At 49.8% G+C, this 13,561-nt stretch overlaps 1 protein-coding gene across 1 annotated transcript; it reads left to right on the forward strand.

The window, feature by feature from the left end:
* The first annotated feature begins 2,434 nt into the window (after positions 1-2,434).
* On the forward strand, positions 2,435-9,878 carry PLPP7 (phospholipid phosphatase 7 (inactive)). The gene is made up of 2 exons (XM_075578704.1): positions 2,435-3,067; positions 9,159-9,878. The coding sequence occupies exons 1-2, from the start codon at positions 2,626-2,628 to the stop codon at positions 9,521-9,523; spliced, it is 807 nt and encodes a 268-aa protein (XP_075434819.1). The 5' UTR covers positions 2,435-2,625; the 3' UTR covers positions 9,524-9,878.
* Positions 9,879-13,561: the final 3,683 nt, after the last annotated feature.

Below are 13,561 nucleotides of genomic sequence, written 5' to 3' on the forward strand. Positions count from 1 at the left end.
AATAGACCTCAGTTTATTAAAACCTGCCTTTTAAAGTTTATAGTCTTTGTTGAACCCAAGTAATCTGTTTTTTTGATAATTTATTTCAAATGAGATTATGTTATGATCACTGTTACCCAAATGTTCCAGGATTTTAATACTTGCTATTACTTCTACATTGTTTGATATTACCAAATCCAGTACTGCCCCTCTCCTGGCTGGTTCCTCAATAATTTGGGTCATATAATTGTCTTTAAGTACCCCCAAAAACCTGTTTCCTTTTGTTGTAACGCTAATCTCATTGCCCCAGTCTATGTTTGGATAATTAAAATCCCCCATTATGCAAACATGACCCAGTTTTGACGCCTTCTCCATTTGCAAAAGTATTTTAGCTTCCTCAATCTCACAGATATTTGGTGGTTTATAGCATATCCCTACAAACATTGTCTTTATACTTTTACCTCCACTGCTAATTTCTATCCACAAGGTCTCTGCATTTTCATCATTCCCTTCATAAACATCATCCCTTATAATAGGTTTTAGATCCGGTTTAACATATAAGCATACTCCACCTCCTCTTCTATTTGCTCGATCCTTCCGAAAAAAGGGAATAACCCTCTAAAATGAACTGCCCAGTCATGAGTTTCATCCCACCATGTTTCAGTAATGCCTATGATATCATACTGCTCCCTTGCATCTATTAATTCAAGCTCCCCCATTTTATCCGTCAGGCTTCTTGCATTAGCAAGCATGCATTTAAGTTTTTTTTTCAGCCTGTACTATTATCTTATCTGCTCCTTCCTTTCTGCGCCCACTTGGTTTAGTCTTTAGAAGTTTTCTAGTATCTGTATTTACTATGGGTGTCTCACTGCTTGTCAAACTCGCACTTGCCCCCATTCTACCTCCATAACCCCTTGTTTCCTCATCTATTCTATTTAGTTCGTTATCTGTTTCATTCCCCTCCCCCCTCCATCCTAGCGCATGTCAACAATTCTACTTAGAAAACCATTATTTACTTTCATCTCTCAAAACTCCCCTTCCTCTACCTCTAACCTGGTGGTATTTAGAGTTGAATTGAAAGTGGTAGCGTTATACTTTTGCGGGTGAGAACTGCTCAGTACTCAAAGTTGTTGTGATCTTTAACCTTTTAGCTGCCAGAGAGTCACCCTGCATTAATGGGGGGTACCGTGTTGCATGATCCCTCATTGTTTGCGTGTATAGTGCACGATGGTTAATGGTGAACTAACCTCATTTCCCTTAAAACCAGATCCTCGTCATTATAACCATGCACTCTAATTAGCCGTTATTCAATAAAGTCTTGCTGTGTCAGGACCAGGGAAACCCTGGAGTTCCTTATTGCATTAAAATATAGTGAGCTGGCATATAGCCTCAGGGCATTAGAGGACAGCCCTGCGTATGCATTTCGCAGATCCAATGCTAGAGCAGAGTGTATGTTGTGTGGAATACGGTGCATACATATGTCATTATCTCTAAGTGCCAGATTAAAGCAGTGCATAAGAGGCTTCTCTGGCACTGCATGGGTTAAGGAACCTCGACCAAAGATGTAGGCTTTAAAGCAGCATATATACAGTATATATATCTCAAAAGGATAGGCACACCAAAAATATACAAAACATTTCTTTTATTTTGACCAGTACCTTATAGGTAATCTGATAGCAGCACCCTCTCCCTGTAGTCTATACTATTTAGGTGTTTGCCCCAATATATATATATATATATATATATATATATATATATATATATATATATATATATTGGATAGGCACCCCCTCCCTATATAAAATAATAATGCGTGTGAGCACGCCTCTCCATTTGAAGATTATCTTGCGGTGCAATGCAGGGCCGACCTTATTGACATTCACACTCACAAGAGAACAGAAATCTACTACAAGCGGCTGAAGCCCCACTGATCCATGTTGCCCCCTCCTACTGCCTCCCTCTGTCATGTAGGGACCAAAAGAAGACCCCTCTTCAGTGAGCAAGCGGGGGTGGGCACTAAACAAATTCAAGATGGTAACCTGGGAAAGGTCTTAGTGATTGGGCCAGTGATAGTTCTATGTAGGGTGCTGGGAGTGTATAAAGATACTCAGTACCGGCATACTGTGCAGAATGAACAGATCCAAACCGGGGTGTTGGTTTTCTCCATTGAACCCAGGCTCTTAAAACAGCTCGGGCAAGGCAGCTGCTGTTGTTCAATCAGCACAGATATTGATGCCACTGGTGTCACCTCCCAATAACTACAAATCCCAGAATCCTTTGTGTTCCAAGTGGACTACAGTAAGGTTTAAATAGCCCGTCAACCAACTCCGTGCTCATATTACCCTTGTTACTCTCATTAAGTCTCCTGTTCCCCATTGGATAGGTAAGCTGCCAGGGAGCTACTGATTGGCAGATGACAAGGGCTGTCAAGCTCAGCAGCAGCATGGAGTAAACAGCATATGCATTCCCCAACTAAATATAACTCATGGGATGTGCGCTGAGAGCAGCCGCTCTCACAGTCTCAAGGCTCCATATGAGCATATGTAGAAACAGGAAAGCTACAGGAAAGGGACATTACACTACTCACCCCTGCACCCTACAGCTCCGCACTCAGGCTGTGCCCAGGACGTTTGGGGTCCAGTGACCATGCCAGCACTCCAAAGGCGGGGCAGAGGCCGGGACAAGAATAATGTTCTGGCCAGACCCGAGTTCCTGTCTCTCAACCAGCCGCCGGCTGTGCCCCAGGAGGGCCGAAGCGCCAACAAGAAACAAAGTGTGCAAACTGGCAGCCCTGGAGAGGGTGCCCGGGAGCGCAGGCAGAGCCAGCAGCTGCCCGAGGAGGACTGCATGCAGCTGAACCCTACTTTCAAAGACATTGCCTGGAACTCCCTCATGGCCATTGACATCTGCATGTCCAAACGTCTGGGCGTCTGTGCACACAGCGGCTCTTCCTGGGGAAGTGCCCGCTCCATGGTCAAACTGATTGGGATAACCAGCCACGGGGTGCCCTGGATTGGGGGTACACTCATTTGCTTGTGGAAGAGCAGCACGCTGGCAGGGCAGGAGGTGCTGATGAACCTGCTATTGGGTGAGTTCTACTGGGTGCTCGCGTAGATAATTGGAGCACATGTCCGGGCTGATCTGCTCATTTCACCTAATGATGGTTGAATCTCAGAAGCTGAGCAGCTGAGCAGTGTCTGGCTGTATTGCCTATTCTGTAGGATTCTCAGGTCCATATTAGAGCATTTATTATTTGAATGTAAAGTAAACAGTACACAGTTCTGCAACAGGCATTGCGGATCAGTGATTCTCCAGTAGCATATCACTGCCATATAAACCTACAGAGTATTATCCAATAGATATACATAACTAAATGTTGGTATGGGGCAGGTAGAGCAAGGGAATACTGAGCAGGCCCCAAACCTTACAGGTAATACTTTCTCAGCCAGAGTCCCTCTCCCTGTGTGTGTGACACTCTCAGTCTGAGAGAGACCCTCTCCGTGTGTGTGTGTGTGTGTGTGTGTGTGTGTGTGTGTGTGGGAGAGAGACACTGTCACAGTCTGAGAGAATCCCTCTCCCTGTGTGACACTCTCAGCCAGAGTTCCATGCTCCCTGTGTGTGTGACACTGTCAGGCTGAGAGAGCCCCTCTCGGGTGTGTGTGTGTGTGTGTGTGTGACACTGTCACAGTCTGAGAGTCCCTCTCCTTGTGTGACACTCTCAGTCTGAGAGAGCCCCTCTCCCTGTGTGTGTGACACTGTCTCAGACAGAGAGCCCCTCTCCCTGTGTGCGTGACACTCTGTCTGAGAGATCCCCTCTTCCTGTGTGTGTGTGACACTGTCTCAGACAGAGAGCCCCCCTCCCTGTGTGTGTGACACTCTCAGTCTGAGAGATCCCATCTTCCTGTGTGTGTGTGACACTGTCTCAGACTGAGAGAGCCCCTGTGTGTGTGTGAGACACGGTTACCGTCTGAGAGAGCCCCTCTCCCTGTGTGTGTGACACTCAGTCTGAGAGATCCCCTCTTCCTGTGTGTGTGACACTGTTTCAGACTGAGAGAGCCCCTGTGTGTGTGTGTGTGTGTGATACTCTCAGTCTGAGAGAGTCCTTCTCCCTGTGTGTGTGACACTGTCTCAGTCTGAGAGCCCCTCTCCCGTGTGTGTGTGTGTGTGTGTGTGTGTGTGTGTGTGTGTGTGTGTGTGTGTGTGTGTGTGTGATACTGTCTCAGACTGAGAGCCCCTCTCCCTGTGTGTGTGTGTGTGTGTATGTGTGTGTGTGTGTGTGTGTGTGTGTGTGATACTGTCTCAGTCTGAGAGTCCCTCTCCTTGTGTGTGTGACACTGTCACAGTCTGAGAGTCCCTCTCTCTGTGTGACACTCTCAGCCAGAGTTCCATGCTCCCTGTGTGTGTGACACTGTCTCAGGCTGAGAGAGCCCCTCTCAGGTGTGTGTGTGTGTGTGTGTGTGTGTGTGTGTGTGTGTGTGTGTGTGTGTGTGTGTGTGTGTGTGACACTGTCACAGTCTGAGAGTCCCTCTCCTTGTGTGACACTCTCAGTCTGAGAGAGACCCTCTCCCTGTGTGTGTGACACTGTCTCAGACAGAAAGCCCCTCTCCCTGTGTGTGTGACACTCTCAGTCTGAGAGATCCCGTCTTCCTGTGTGTGTGACACTGTCTCAGACTGAGAGAGCCCGTGTGTGTGTGTGTGTGTGTGTGTGTGTGTGTGTGTGTGTGTGTGTGTGTGTGTGTGTGTGTGTGTGTGTGTGTGTGTGTGTGTGTGTGACACTGTCACCGTCTGAGAGAGCCCCTCTCCCTGTGTGTGTGACACTCAGTCTGAGAGATCCCCTCTTCCTGTGTGTGTGACACTGTCTCAGACTGAGAGAGCCCCTGTGTGTGTGTGTGTGTGTGTGTGTGTGATACTCTCAGTCTGAGAGAGTCTTTCTCCCTGTGTGTGTGACACTGTCTCAGTCTGAGAGCCCCTCTCCCTGTGTGTGTGTGTGTGTGTGTGACACTGTCACAGTCTGAGAGCCCCTCTCCGTGTGTGTGTGTGTGTGTGTGTGTGTGTGTGTGTGTGTGTGATACTGTCTCAGACTGAGAGCCCCTCTCCTTGTGTGACACTCTCAGTCTGAGAGAGACCCTCTCCCTGTGTGTGTGACACTGTCTCAGACAGAGAGCCCCTCTCCCTGTGTGTGTGACACTCTCAGTCTGAGAGATCCCGTCTTCCTGTGTGTGTGTGACACTGTCTCAGACTGAGAGAGCTCCTGTGTGTGTGTGTGACACTGTCACCGTCTGAGAGAGCCCCTCTCCCCTGTGTGTGTGACACTCTCAGTCTGAGAGATCCCCTCTTCCTGTGTGTGTGACACTGTCTCAGACTGAGAGAGCCCCTGTGTGTGTGTGTGTGATACTCTCAGTCTGAGAGCCCCTCTCCCTGTGTGTGTGTGTGTGTGACACTGTCACAGTCTGAGAGCCCCTCTCCGTGTGTGTGTGTGTGTGTGTGTGTGTGTGTGTGTGTGTGTGTGTGTGTGTGTGTGTGTGTGTGTGTGTGTGTGTGTGTGTGTGTGTGTGTGTGTGTGATACTGTCTCAGACTGAGAGCCCCTCTCCCTGTGTGTGTGTGTGATACTGTCTCAGACTGAGAGCCCCTCTCCCTGTGTGTGTGACGCTGTTTCAGTCTGAGAGATCCCTTCTCTGTGTGTGTGTGACATTGTCTCAGACTGAGAGTCCCTCTCCCTGTGTGTGTGACATTATCTCAGACTGAGAGTCCCTCTCCCTGTGTGTGTGACATAATCTCAGACTGAGAGCCCCTCTCCGTGTGTGTGTGACATTATCTCAGACTGAGAGCCCCTCTCCCTGTGTGTGTGACATTATCTCAGACTGAGAGTCCCTCTCCCTGTGTGTGTGACATAATCTCAGACTGAGAGCCCCTCTCCGTGTGTGTGCGTGTGTGTGTGACACTGTCTCAGACTGAGAGTCCCTCTCCCTGTGTGTGTGACATTGTCTCAGACTGAGAGCCCCTCTCCGTGTGTGTGTGTGTGTGTGTGTGTGAGAGAGAGAGACACGGTTACAGTATGAGAGAGAGTCCTTCTCCCTGTGTATGTGTGTAACGTTCACAGTCTGAGAGATTCCTTCTCCCTGTGTGTGTGTGTGTGATACTATCTCAGACTGAGAGCCCCTCTCCGTGTGTGTGTGTGTGTGTGATACTATCTCAGACTGAGAGCCCCTCTCCGTGTGTGTGTGTGTGATACTATCTCAGACTGAGAGCCCCTCTCCGTGTGTGTGTGTGTGTGTGTGATACTATCTCAGACTGAGAGCCCCTCTCCGTGTGTGTGTGTGTGTGTGATACTATCTCAGACTGAGAGCCCCTCTCCGTGTGTGTGTGTGTGATACTATCTCAGACTGAGAGCCCCTCTCCGTGTGTGTGTGTGTGTGTGTGATACTATCTCAGACTGAGAGCCCCTCTCCGTGTGTGTGTGTGTGTGTGAGAGAGAGAGAGAGAGAGAGAGAGACAAGGTCACAGTCTGAGAGAGAGTTCCTCTCCCTGTGTGACACTCTCAGCCAGAGTTCCATGCTCCCTGTGGGTGTGACATGGTCTCAGGCTGAGAGAGCCCCTCTCGGGTGTGTGTGTGTGTGTGTGTGTGTGTGTGTGTGTGTGTGACACTGTCACAGTCTGAGAGTCCCTCTCCCTGTGTGTGTGACATAATCTCAGACTGAGAGCCCCTCTCCGTGTGTGTGTGACACTGTCTCAGTCTGAGAGTCCCTCTCCGTGTGTGTGTGACATTATCTCAGACTGAGAGTCCCTCTCCGTGTGTGTGTGACATTATCTCAGACTGAGAGTCCCTCTCCCTGTGTGTGTGACATAATCTCAGACTGAGAGCCCCTCTCCGTGTGTGTGTGACATTATCTCAGACTGAGAGCCCCTCTCCCTGTGTGTGTGACATTATCTCAGACTGAGAGTCCCTCTCCCTGTGTGTGTGACATAATCTCAGACTGAGAGCCCCTCTCCGTGTGTGTGCGTGTGTGTGTGACACTGTCTCAGACTGAGAGTCCCTCTCCCTGTGTGTGTGACATTATCTCAGACTGAGAGCCCCTCTCCGTGTGTGTGTGTGTGTGAGAGAGAGAGACACGGTTACAGTATGAGAGAGAGTCCTTCTCCCTGTGTATGTGTGTAACGTTCACAGTCTGAGAGATTCCTTCTCCCTGTGTGTGTGTGTGTGATACTATCTCAGACTGAGAGCCCCTCTCCGTGTGTGTGTGTGTGTGTGATACTATCTCAGACTGAGAGCCCCTCTCCGTGTGTGTGTGTGTGATACTATCTCAGACTGAGAGCCCCTCTCCGTGTGTGTGTGTGTGTGTGATACTATCTCAGACTGAGAGCCCCTCTCCGTGTGTGTGTGTGTGTGAGAGAGAGAGAGAGAGAGAGAGACAAGGTCACAGTCTGAGAGAGAGTTCCTCTCCCTGTGTGACACTCTCAGCCAGCGTTCCATGCTCCCTGTGGGTGTGACATGGTCTCAGGCTGAGAGAGCCCCTCTCGGGTGTGTGTGTGTGTGTGACACTGTCACAGTCTGAGAGTCCCTCTCCTTGTGTGACACTCTCAGTCTGAGAGAGCCCCTCTCCCTGTGTGTGTGATACGCTCAGTCTGGGAACCCCTCTCCCTATGTGTGTGTGACACTGTCTCAGACAGAAAGCCCCTCTCCCTGTGTGTGTGACACTCTCAGTCTGAGAGATCCCTTCTCCCTGTGTGTTTGACACTATCTCAGACAGAGAGCCCCTCTCCGTGTGTGTGACACTCTCAGTCTGAGAGATCCCCTCTCCCTGTGTGTGTGACACTGTCTCAGACAGAGAGCCCCTCTCCCTGTGTGTGTGACACTGTCTCAGACAGAGAGCCCCTCTCCCTGTGTGTGTGACACTGTCTCAGACAGAGAGCCCCTCTCCCTGTGTGTGTGACACTGTCTCAGACAGAGAGCCCCTCTCCCTGTGTGTGTGACACTGTCTCAGTCTGAGAGATCCCCTCTCCCTGTGTGTGTGACACTGTCTCAGACAGAGAGCCCCTCTCCCTGTGTGTGTGACACTGTCTCAGACAGAGAGCTCCTCTCCCTGTGTGTGTGACACTGTCTCAGACTGAGAGTGCCCGTGTGTGTGCGTGTGCGACGTTCACAGTCCGAGAGATCCCTTCTCCCTGTGTGTGTGACACTAGCACATAAGAAGAGTTTGATGTTTTTCCTACCCCCTCTCTCCCTGGTTATTTGGGTCATGGCACCAGGAGATGGATTAGGCGATCCCTGAGTGACGGCACCATTTGTAGCTATTTCTGGGGATTGAACGATTTGCTGACATCCAGAAAAGTACCCATTGCTGTTTCACAAGAGATGAGCTCAGGCTAGCGGTGTCAGCTGGGGGCCGCCTAAAGATTGTGTGTACATAGCAGCAAGACATATATCTTGGGTTGTATGGTCCAATAAACAATAGGTTTTGAATGGACCTAATAAATGTACCAACCTCATACACTATGCACAATATACTATGTATCAACATTGAAAAAAAGTGTAAAATGCACAACGCCGCACGCTGATGGAGTTTGTGATGCTGGTGAAAGAGGGGAATAATATAATAATATAAATATATATAGCGGAGACGTTACATCCCATTATATTTGGTGCTTTTTAATTCATCCCAGTGGTGTCGCAAAAAGGCGCTGGCACCTATTCAAATAAAGATCAATTCATATCCAAACTACTATAAATAATTCAACTTTACGTAAAGAAATGTAATAGAAAAAGCTATTATTCCAGCCCAATTCCTAATCATTTCGTGATCACTACATGGTGTTTATCCTTAAACAAGGCGCTAGAACAGGGGTGGCCAACTCCTGCCCTCAAGGGCCTCCAACTGGCCAGGTACTAGGGATATCCCTGCTTCAGCACAGGTGGCACAATAAGTCCCACCTTCCACACAGGTGTCTCAGTCTTCCAATGAGTCAATGATTGAGCCACCTGTACTGAAGCAGGGATATCCTTAAATCCTGACCTGTTGGTGGCCCTTGAGGACTGGAGTTGGAGAGAGAAGGTACTTGTCGGATATTGATGGGGAGGGTATTCCAGAGGTGTGGGGCAGTACATAAGATGTCCCTTAGTAGCTATCTATCTGTTTTATATGCTTCCTTCTGCCCTCTTCACTTACTCTTCCCCTGGCAGCCCTGATGCTGGACATCCTGACAGTGGCCGGAGTGCAGAAGCTGGTGAAGCGTCGTGGTCCGTACGAGATAACACCCGGGATCCTGGACCACCTGCTCCTCGATGTGTATGCCTTCCCAGCGGGACACTCCAGCAGAGCCATCATGGTGTCCAAGTTCTTCCTCAACCACCTGGTCCTTGCCATCCCCTTACGCATCCTGCTGGTCCTATGGGCCTTTATCGTGGGACTATCCCGCGTCATGATTGGCCGGCATCACATCAGCGACGTCTTGGCGGGATTTGTGATTGGCTACTTGCAGTTTAACCTGGTGGAGTTGCTCTGGCTTTCTTCTAACACGTGCCAAATGTTGTCCCCCATGTTATGAAGCTCTGTGTTGGGAGGAGACATGTGAACCAGTGACACAGTGGATGGACCTTTAAAAAAAGAACTCTTTGCCCAATGTTCAGCGTTCACTGGAAATGGCAGGAGGACTATTTTTTTTCCTGCATTTTCTTCTTAATAATTACAATTATTAATAATGATCTGAACAATGGTACATGACATTATTCTTGGATAGGCTCAACCCTTTCAGGCATCAGACTCGGGCTAAATAGGGTTTCCAAATTGCTATTATTTTGTCCTTCTTATATCATGGTTCTCTATGAAGACAACATGCATTATTTCATTGGAGTTTTTTTATTTATTTTTTGTTGGGCTCATTAAAATGGTTGAAATGTTCAGTTTTCGGAGAGGTGCTTGATCTATATATGTCCTGATCACTGTGCCATCCGAATTTCTGCTGCATTATTTGCAGTAATGCAGACTCCCCCTCACTCACCAGCTCTCTCCCCCCTTCCTCTCTCTCCCCCCTTCCTCTCTCTCCCCCCTTCCTCTCTCTCCCCCCTTCCTCTCTCTCCCCCCTTTCTCTCTCTCCCCCCTCTGTCTGCTCATCCTACCTTCCTGCCTACGTGCATGGCACATCAAGCAAGCAAGCAGGTAACACAAGTGATTGACATGGGGTCTTTCAGCTGTGAATGGAACAGTGATGCGATGACGTCATGGAGTGGAGCTGTCACTTAGTGATGTCACTGATATAAAACATTTTAAGGGGGCAGTGAGGGAGTTATTTGAACCGTCTTCCAGTCCTCAATGCCAAACCAAAGAAATAAACAGGAGTTGGGGTGTCCAGGTGCCTGGTCCAGTTTCGTTCTGTTTTGTGATGTCACAAAAGCAGTTGTGATGTCACCAGAAGAGTCAGCTCTAGCTGTAAGGTTTTCAGGCTATCCCTGCTTTAGCGCAGGCAGTGTTATCTTTCTGCCACAAACACTGATGTTAACTGCTGACCAGAAATTTACCATTAAAAAAACCTGCTGAAAAAAGACACATAAATTTTTTAAATGGGCAACGGATAAGATGGGAGATAGGACAGGACGACATAGGGCTGGGACTAAGAGGATACAGTTACTCCCCCCCCCCCCCATCCCCCGTCCCCCTCCTCCATTCCCCATTCCCGTGTTTGGATGAGATCGAGTGATCCTAGAGGTCATTACCTCAACCTTTGGTTAATTCAAATAAAAATAATAGCTATTTTTGAGCAGCTTACAGTAAGACAGCAAATCAGGATTATAAACCCTGACATACGGGCGGCTTCTGGGTTTCTCCCGCAAGCTGCCGACTTTATTCCTGATGCAGCGATAGTGGGGGAAAATGTTGTTTTATAATATCAGTTCTCCAAAATGTGCATGTCAGGGGTGGCCAACTCCAGTCCTCAAGGGCCACCGCCAAGTCAGATTTTCAGGATATCCCTGCTTCAGCACAGCGGGCCCCCTGTGCTGAAGCAGGGATATCCTGAAAAGCTGACCTGTTGGTGGCCCTTGAAGACAGCAGTTGGCTCTGGTTAATGGGGAGGCTGACCTTATAAGCTAATGGTAGGCAGTATAGTAATATGGGATTAGTACAGTTGGCTACGGCCCTATAGTTACAGGCCGAGATGCTAGAGAAACGTGGAAATTGTCAGCAGATAAGAAGAACCTGTTTGCCCATTTTCCTATGTGATGTGAAACAGACCCCGCAAGATTACTGACGTTCTTTCCTATTTATCATACCCTGGTGTCCCAAGTAGGTTTGAATGACCTACCTGCATTAGTGCCCGCCACCTGTGTTGGGACACCTCCATATTCCCACAGCCATTATCGGGGTGGCTTTCCGAGCCAACTGTCCCGGGCCTGGCTGCCAAGGGGACCCCGGATTGCTGAATCGGGAAGTTAGGCCCCGGGCCCCGGACGGAATTTACAGGATTGGTGAGACCTCTTCCTATGCCAGGCCCGTCAAGAGCCCGTCGGAGCCCCCTCACTCACCTCAACGGGGTCGGAGCCCCCTCACTCACCTCAACGGGGTCGGAGCCCTCCCACTCACCTCAAGAGGGTCGGAGCACCCCACTCACCTCAACAGGGTCGGAGCCCCCCACTCACCTCAACAGGGTCGGAGCCCCCCCACTCACCTCAACGGGGTCGGAGCCCCCCACTCACCTCAACAGGGTCGGAGCCCCCCACTCACCTCAACAGGGTCGGAGCCCCCCCACTCACCTCAACGGGGTCGGAGCCCCCCACTCACCTCAACAGAGTCGGAGCCCCCCCACTCACCTCAACAGGGTCGGAGCACCCCCACTCACCTCAATAGGGTCGGAGCACAAGATTGCCCCTTTCCATCCCGCTCAACCACCTGGGGAACGTGTGTACCCTTCTGTCCTTGACCCCATGAATGATGGTGATGGATCTGCACACTTGGCCAACCCTTTGCTGAAGAAGTACTTCCAAAGAAGTTACGCACTCAGAAGCAGAATTGAGCCTGTCCTGTTATATATCTCTGCTTCTAGTAACTCCTCCCTAACTCCCCCCGTTTTACGTTCCCCAAACCACACGCTGACGCACAAGGGGCAAACGGCGGAGCCAAGACGAACGCAAGGTGACGCTAGATCGGGGGGGGGGGGAGGGGGCAACTCCAATCCTCCAGGGCCACCAACAGGTCAGGTTTTCAGGATATCCCTGCTTCAGCACAGGGGGCGCAATCAGTGGCTTAGTCAGAATGACAACACCGCCTGTGCAGAAGCAGGGATAGCCTGAAAACCTGACCTGTTGGTGGCCCTTGAGGACTGGAGTTGCCCACCCCTGCTCTGGATGAAAATGTTGCCATTTGTGTCCATATTGCTTTTAAAATGGCCTTGCTACGCGATCCCCCTGTGGTTTAAACGCCTCAAGTGTAACAAGTTTGTAGAACGTGTGTGAGCCACAGGGATACACGTGACACAGAACGTCTCGGACCTGGCTTATTTCATGATCCTGTGCTGTTTCTAGTCATTTCATCGGACGTGTGGTCAGGCTCTACTGAGAAAGTCCAGTTTGGTTACGAGTACAGGCACCTCGTGAATGGGCAGTCACACCTCTGTGAAAAAGCACAGGTCCCACCCCACAAGCAGGGCGCGACGCCAGATTAGCTGCGTCTCAGTGAAACGCTATCCCGCCATCTTTTTAGTCTCCCTGCGCCAAAATGGCAGGTTGGCAGAATCCTGGGCCTGACAACTTATATGATGAGGTGAACCCGCCAGTACTAAGGGGGGCACGGAAAGCCTCTTTTAACCCCGCCTGTGCCAGCAATGCATTGTTTACAAATGTTTTGAGGGACCCTCTGGCCGTGAAAGGGTCACTATATCTGAGATAACAGTAGATGCGTAAACAGAAACATACTCAGTCCTCATTATTTGTGAGGCCTGGACAGTCACAGCCATACGTTAGAAGTGGCATTTTCTTATTATTACTAAGGAAGAGAGAGCAGACGTGTGGAGAGGAGCAGTCGGAGCCTCTGCAGGAGCGAAGGGGTTAAGGGAAAAGGCTCATCTGCTCTAACATACATGATTTCCGGGGGTTTGCAAAGTTTGCAGCAGCTGTGTGCATCTTCCTGTGCAGATAACCGCTTCCTGTCACCCAGAATGCTTATCTGCGCAGGCAGACAAGCTTATCACAGGAAGGTGCGGGCCTGTCACTCACCCAGCGCCATGGAAGATAGAAGCACCGCCTGTAGCACAAGGGTGCGCAACTCCCATTCTCAAGTCCCCCCCCCACCCACCCAACAGGTCAGGTTTACAGAATATCCCTGCTTCAGCACAGGTGGCTCCATCAGAGGCCTCTGATGGAGCCACCTGTGCTGAAGCAGGGGCTGCTTGAGCCACCTGTGCTGGATTACACTATGTTGGCGTTCTTTGTTCTAACTCCTTATTACCATTATTGTCGCCGCGTCTATACCGCATGAGACTTGGAACAACGTTACACCAGAGCCAGAACACCGCGCCATACCGGGGGAACGTCACTCACCTGTACTTCCATCATTTGCCGCAGTTTTGGAGTTGCCGGATTTATTTGGGGATAAT

Source organism: Ascaphus truei, chromosome 21 (genome assembly GCF_040206685.1).
Source record: "Ascaphus truei isolate aAscTru1 chromosome 21, aAscTru1.hap1, whole genome shotgun sequence".
Classification (NCBI taxonomy): Eukaryota; Metazoa; Chordata; class Amphibia; order Anura; family Ascaphidae; genus Ascaphus; species Ascaphus truei.

Excerpts from the sequence above, each read along its gene's own strand:
- PLPP7 (XM_075578704.1), top strand. The coding sequence starts at position 2,626 with ATGCCAGCACTCCAAAGGCGGGGCAGAGGCCGGGACAAGAATAATGTT. Across the intron at positions 3,068-9,158 it reads GCTGATGAACCTGCTATTGG|CCCTGATGCTGGACATCCTG; the intron begins GTGAGTTCTACT and ends TTCCCCTGGCAG.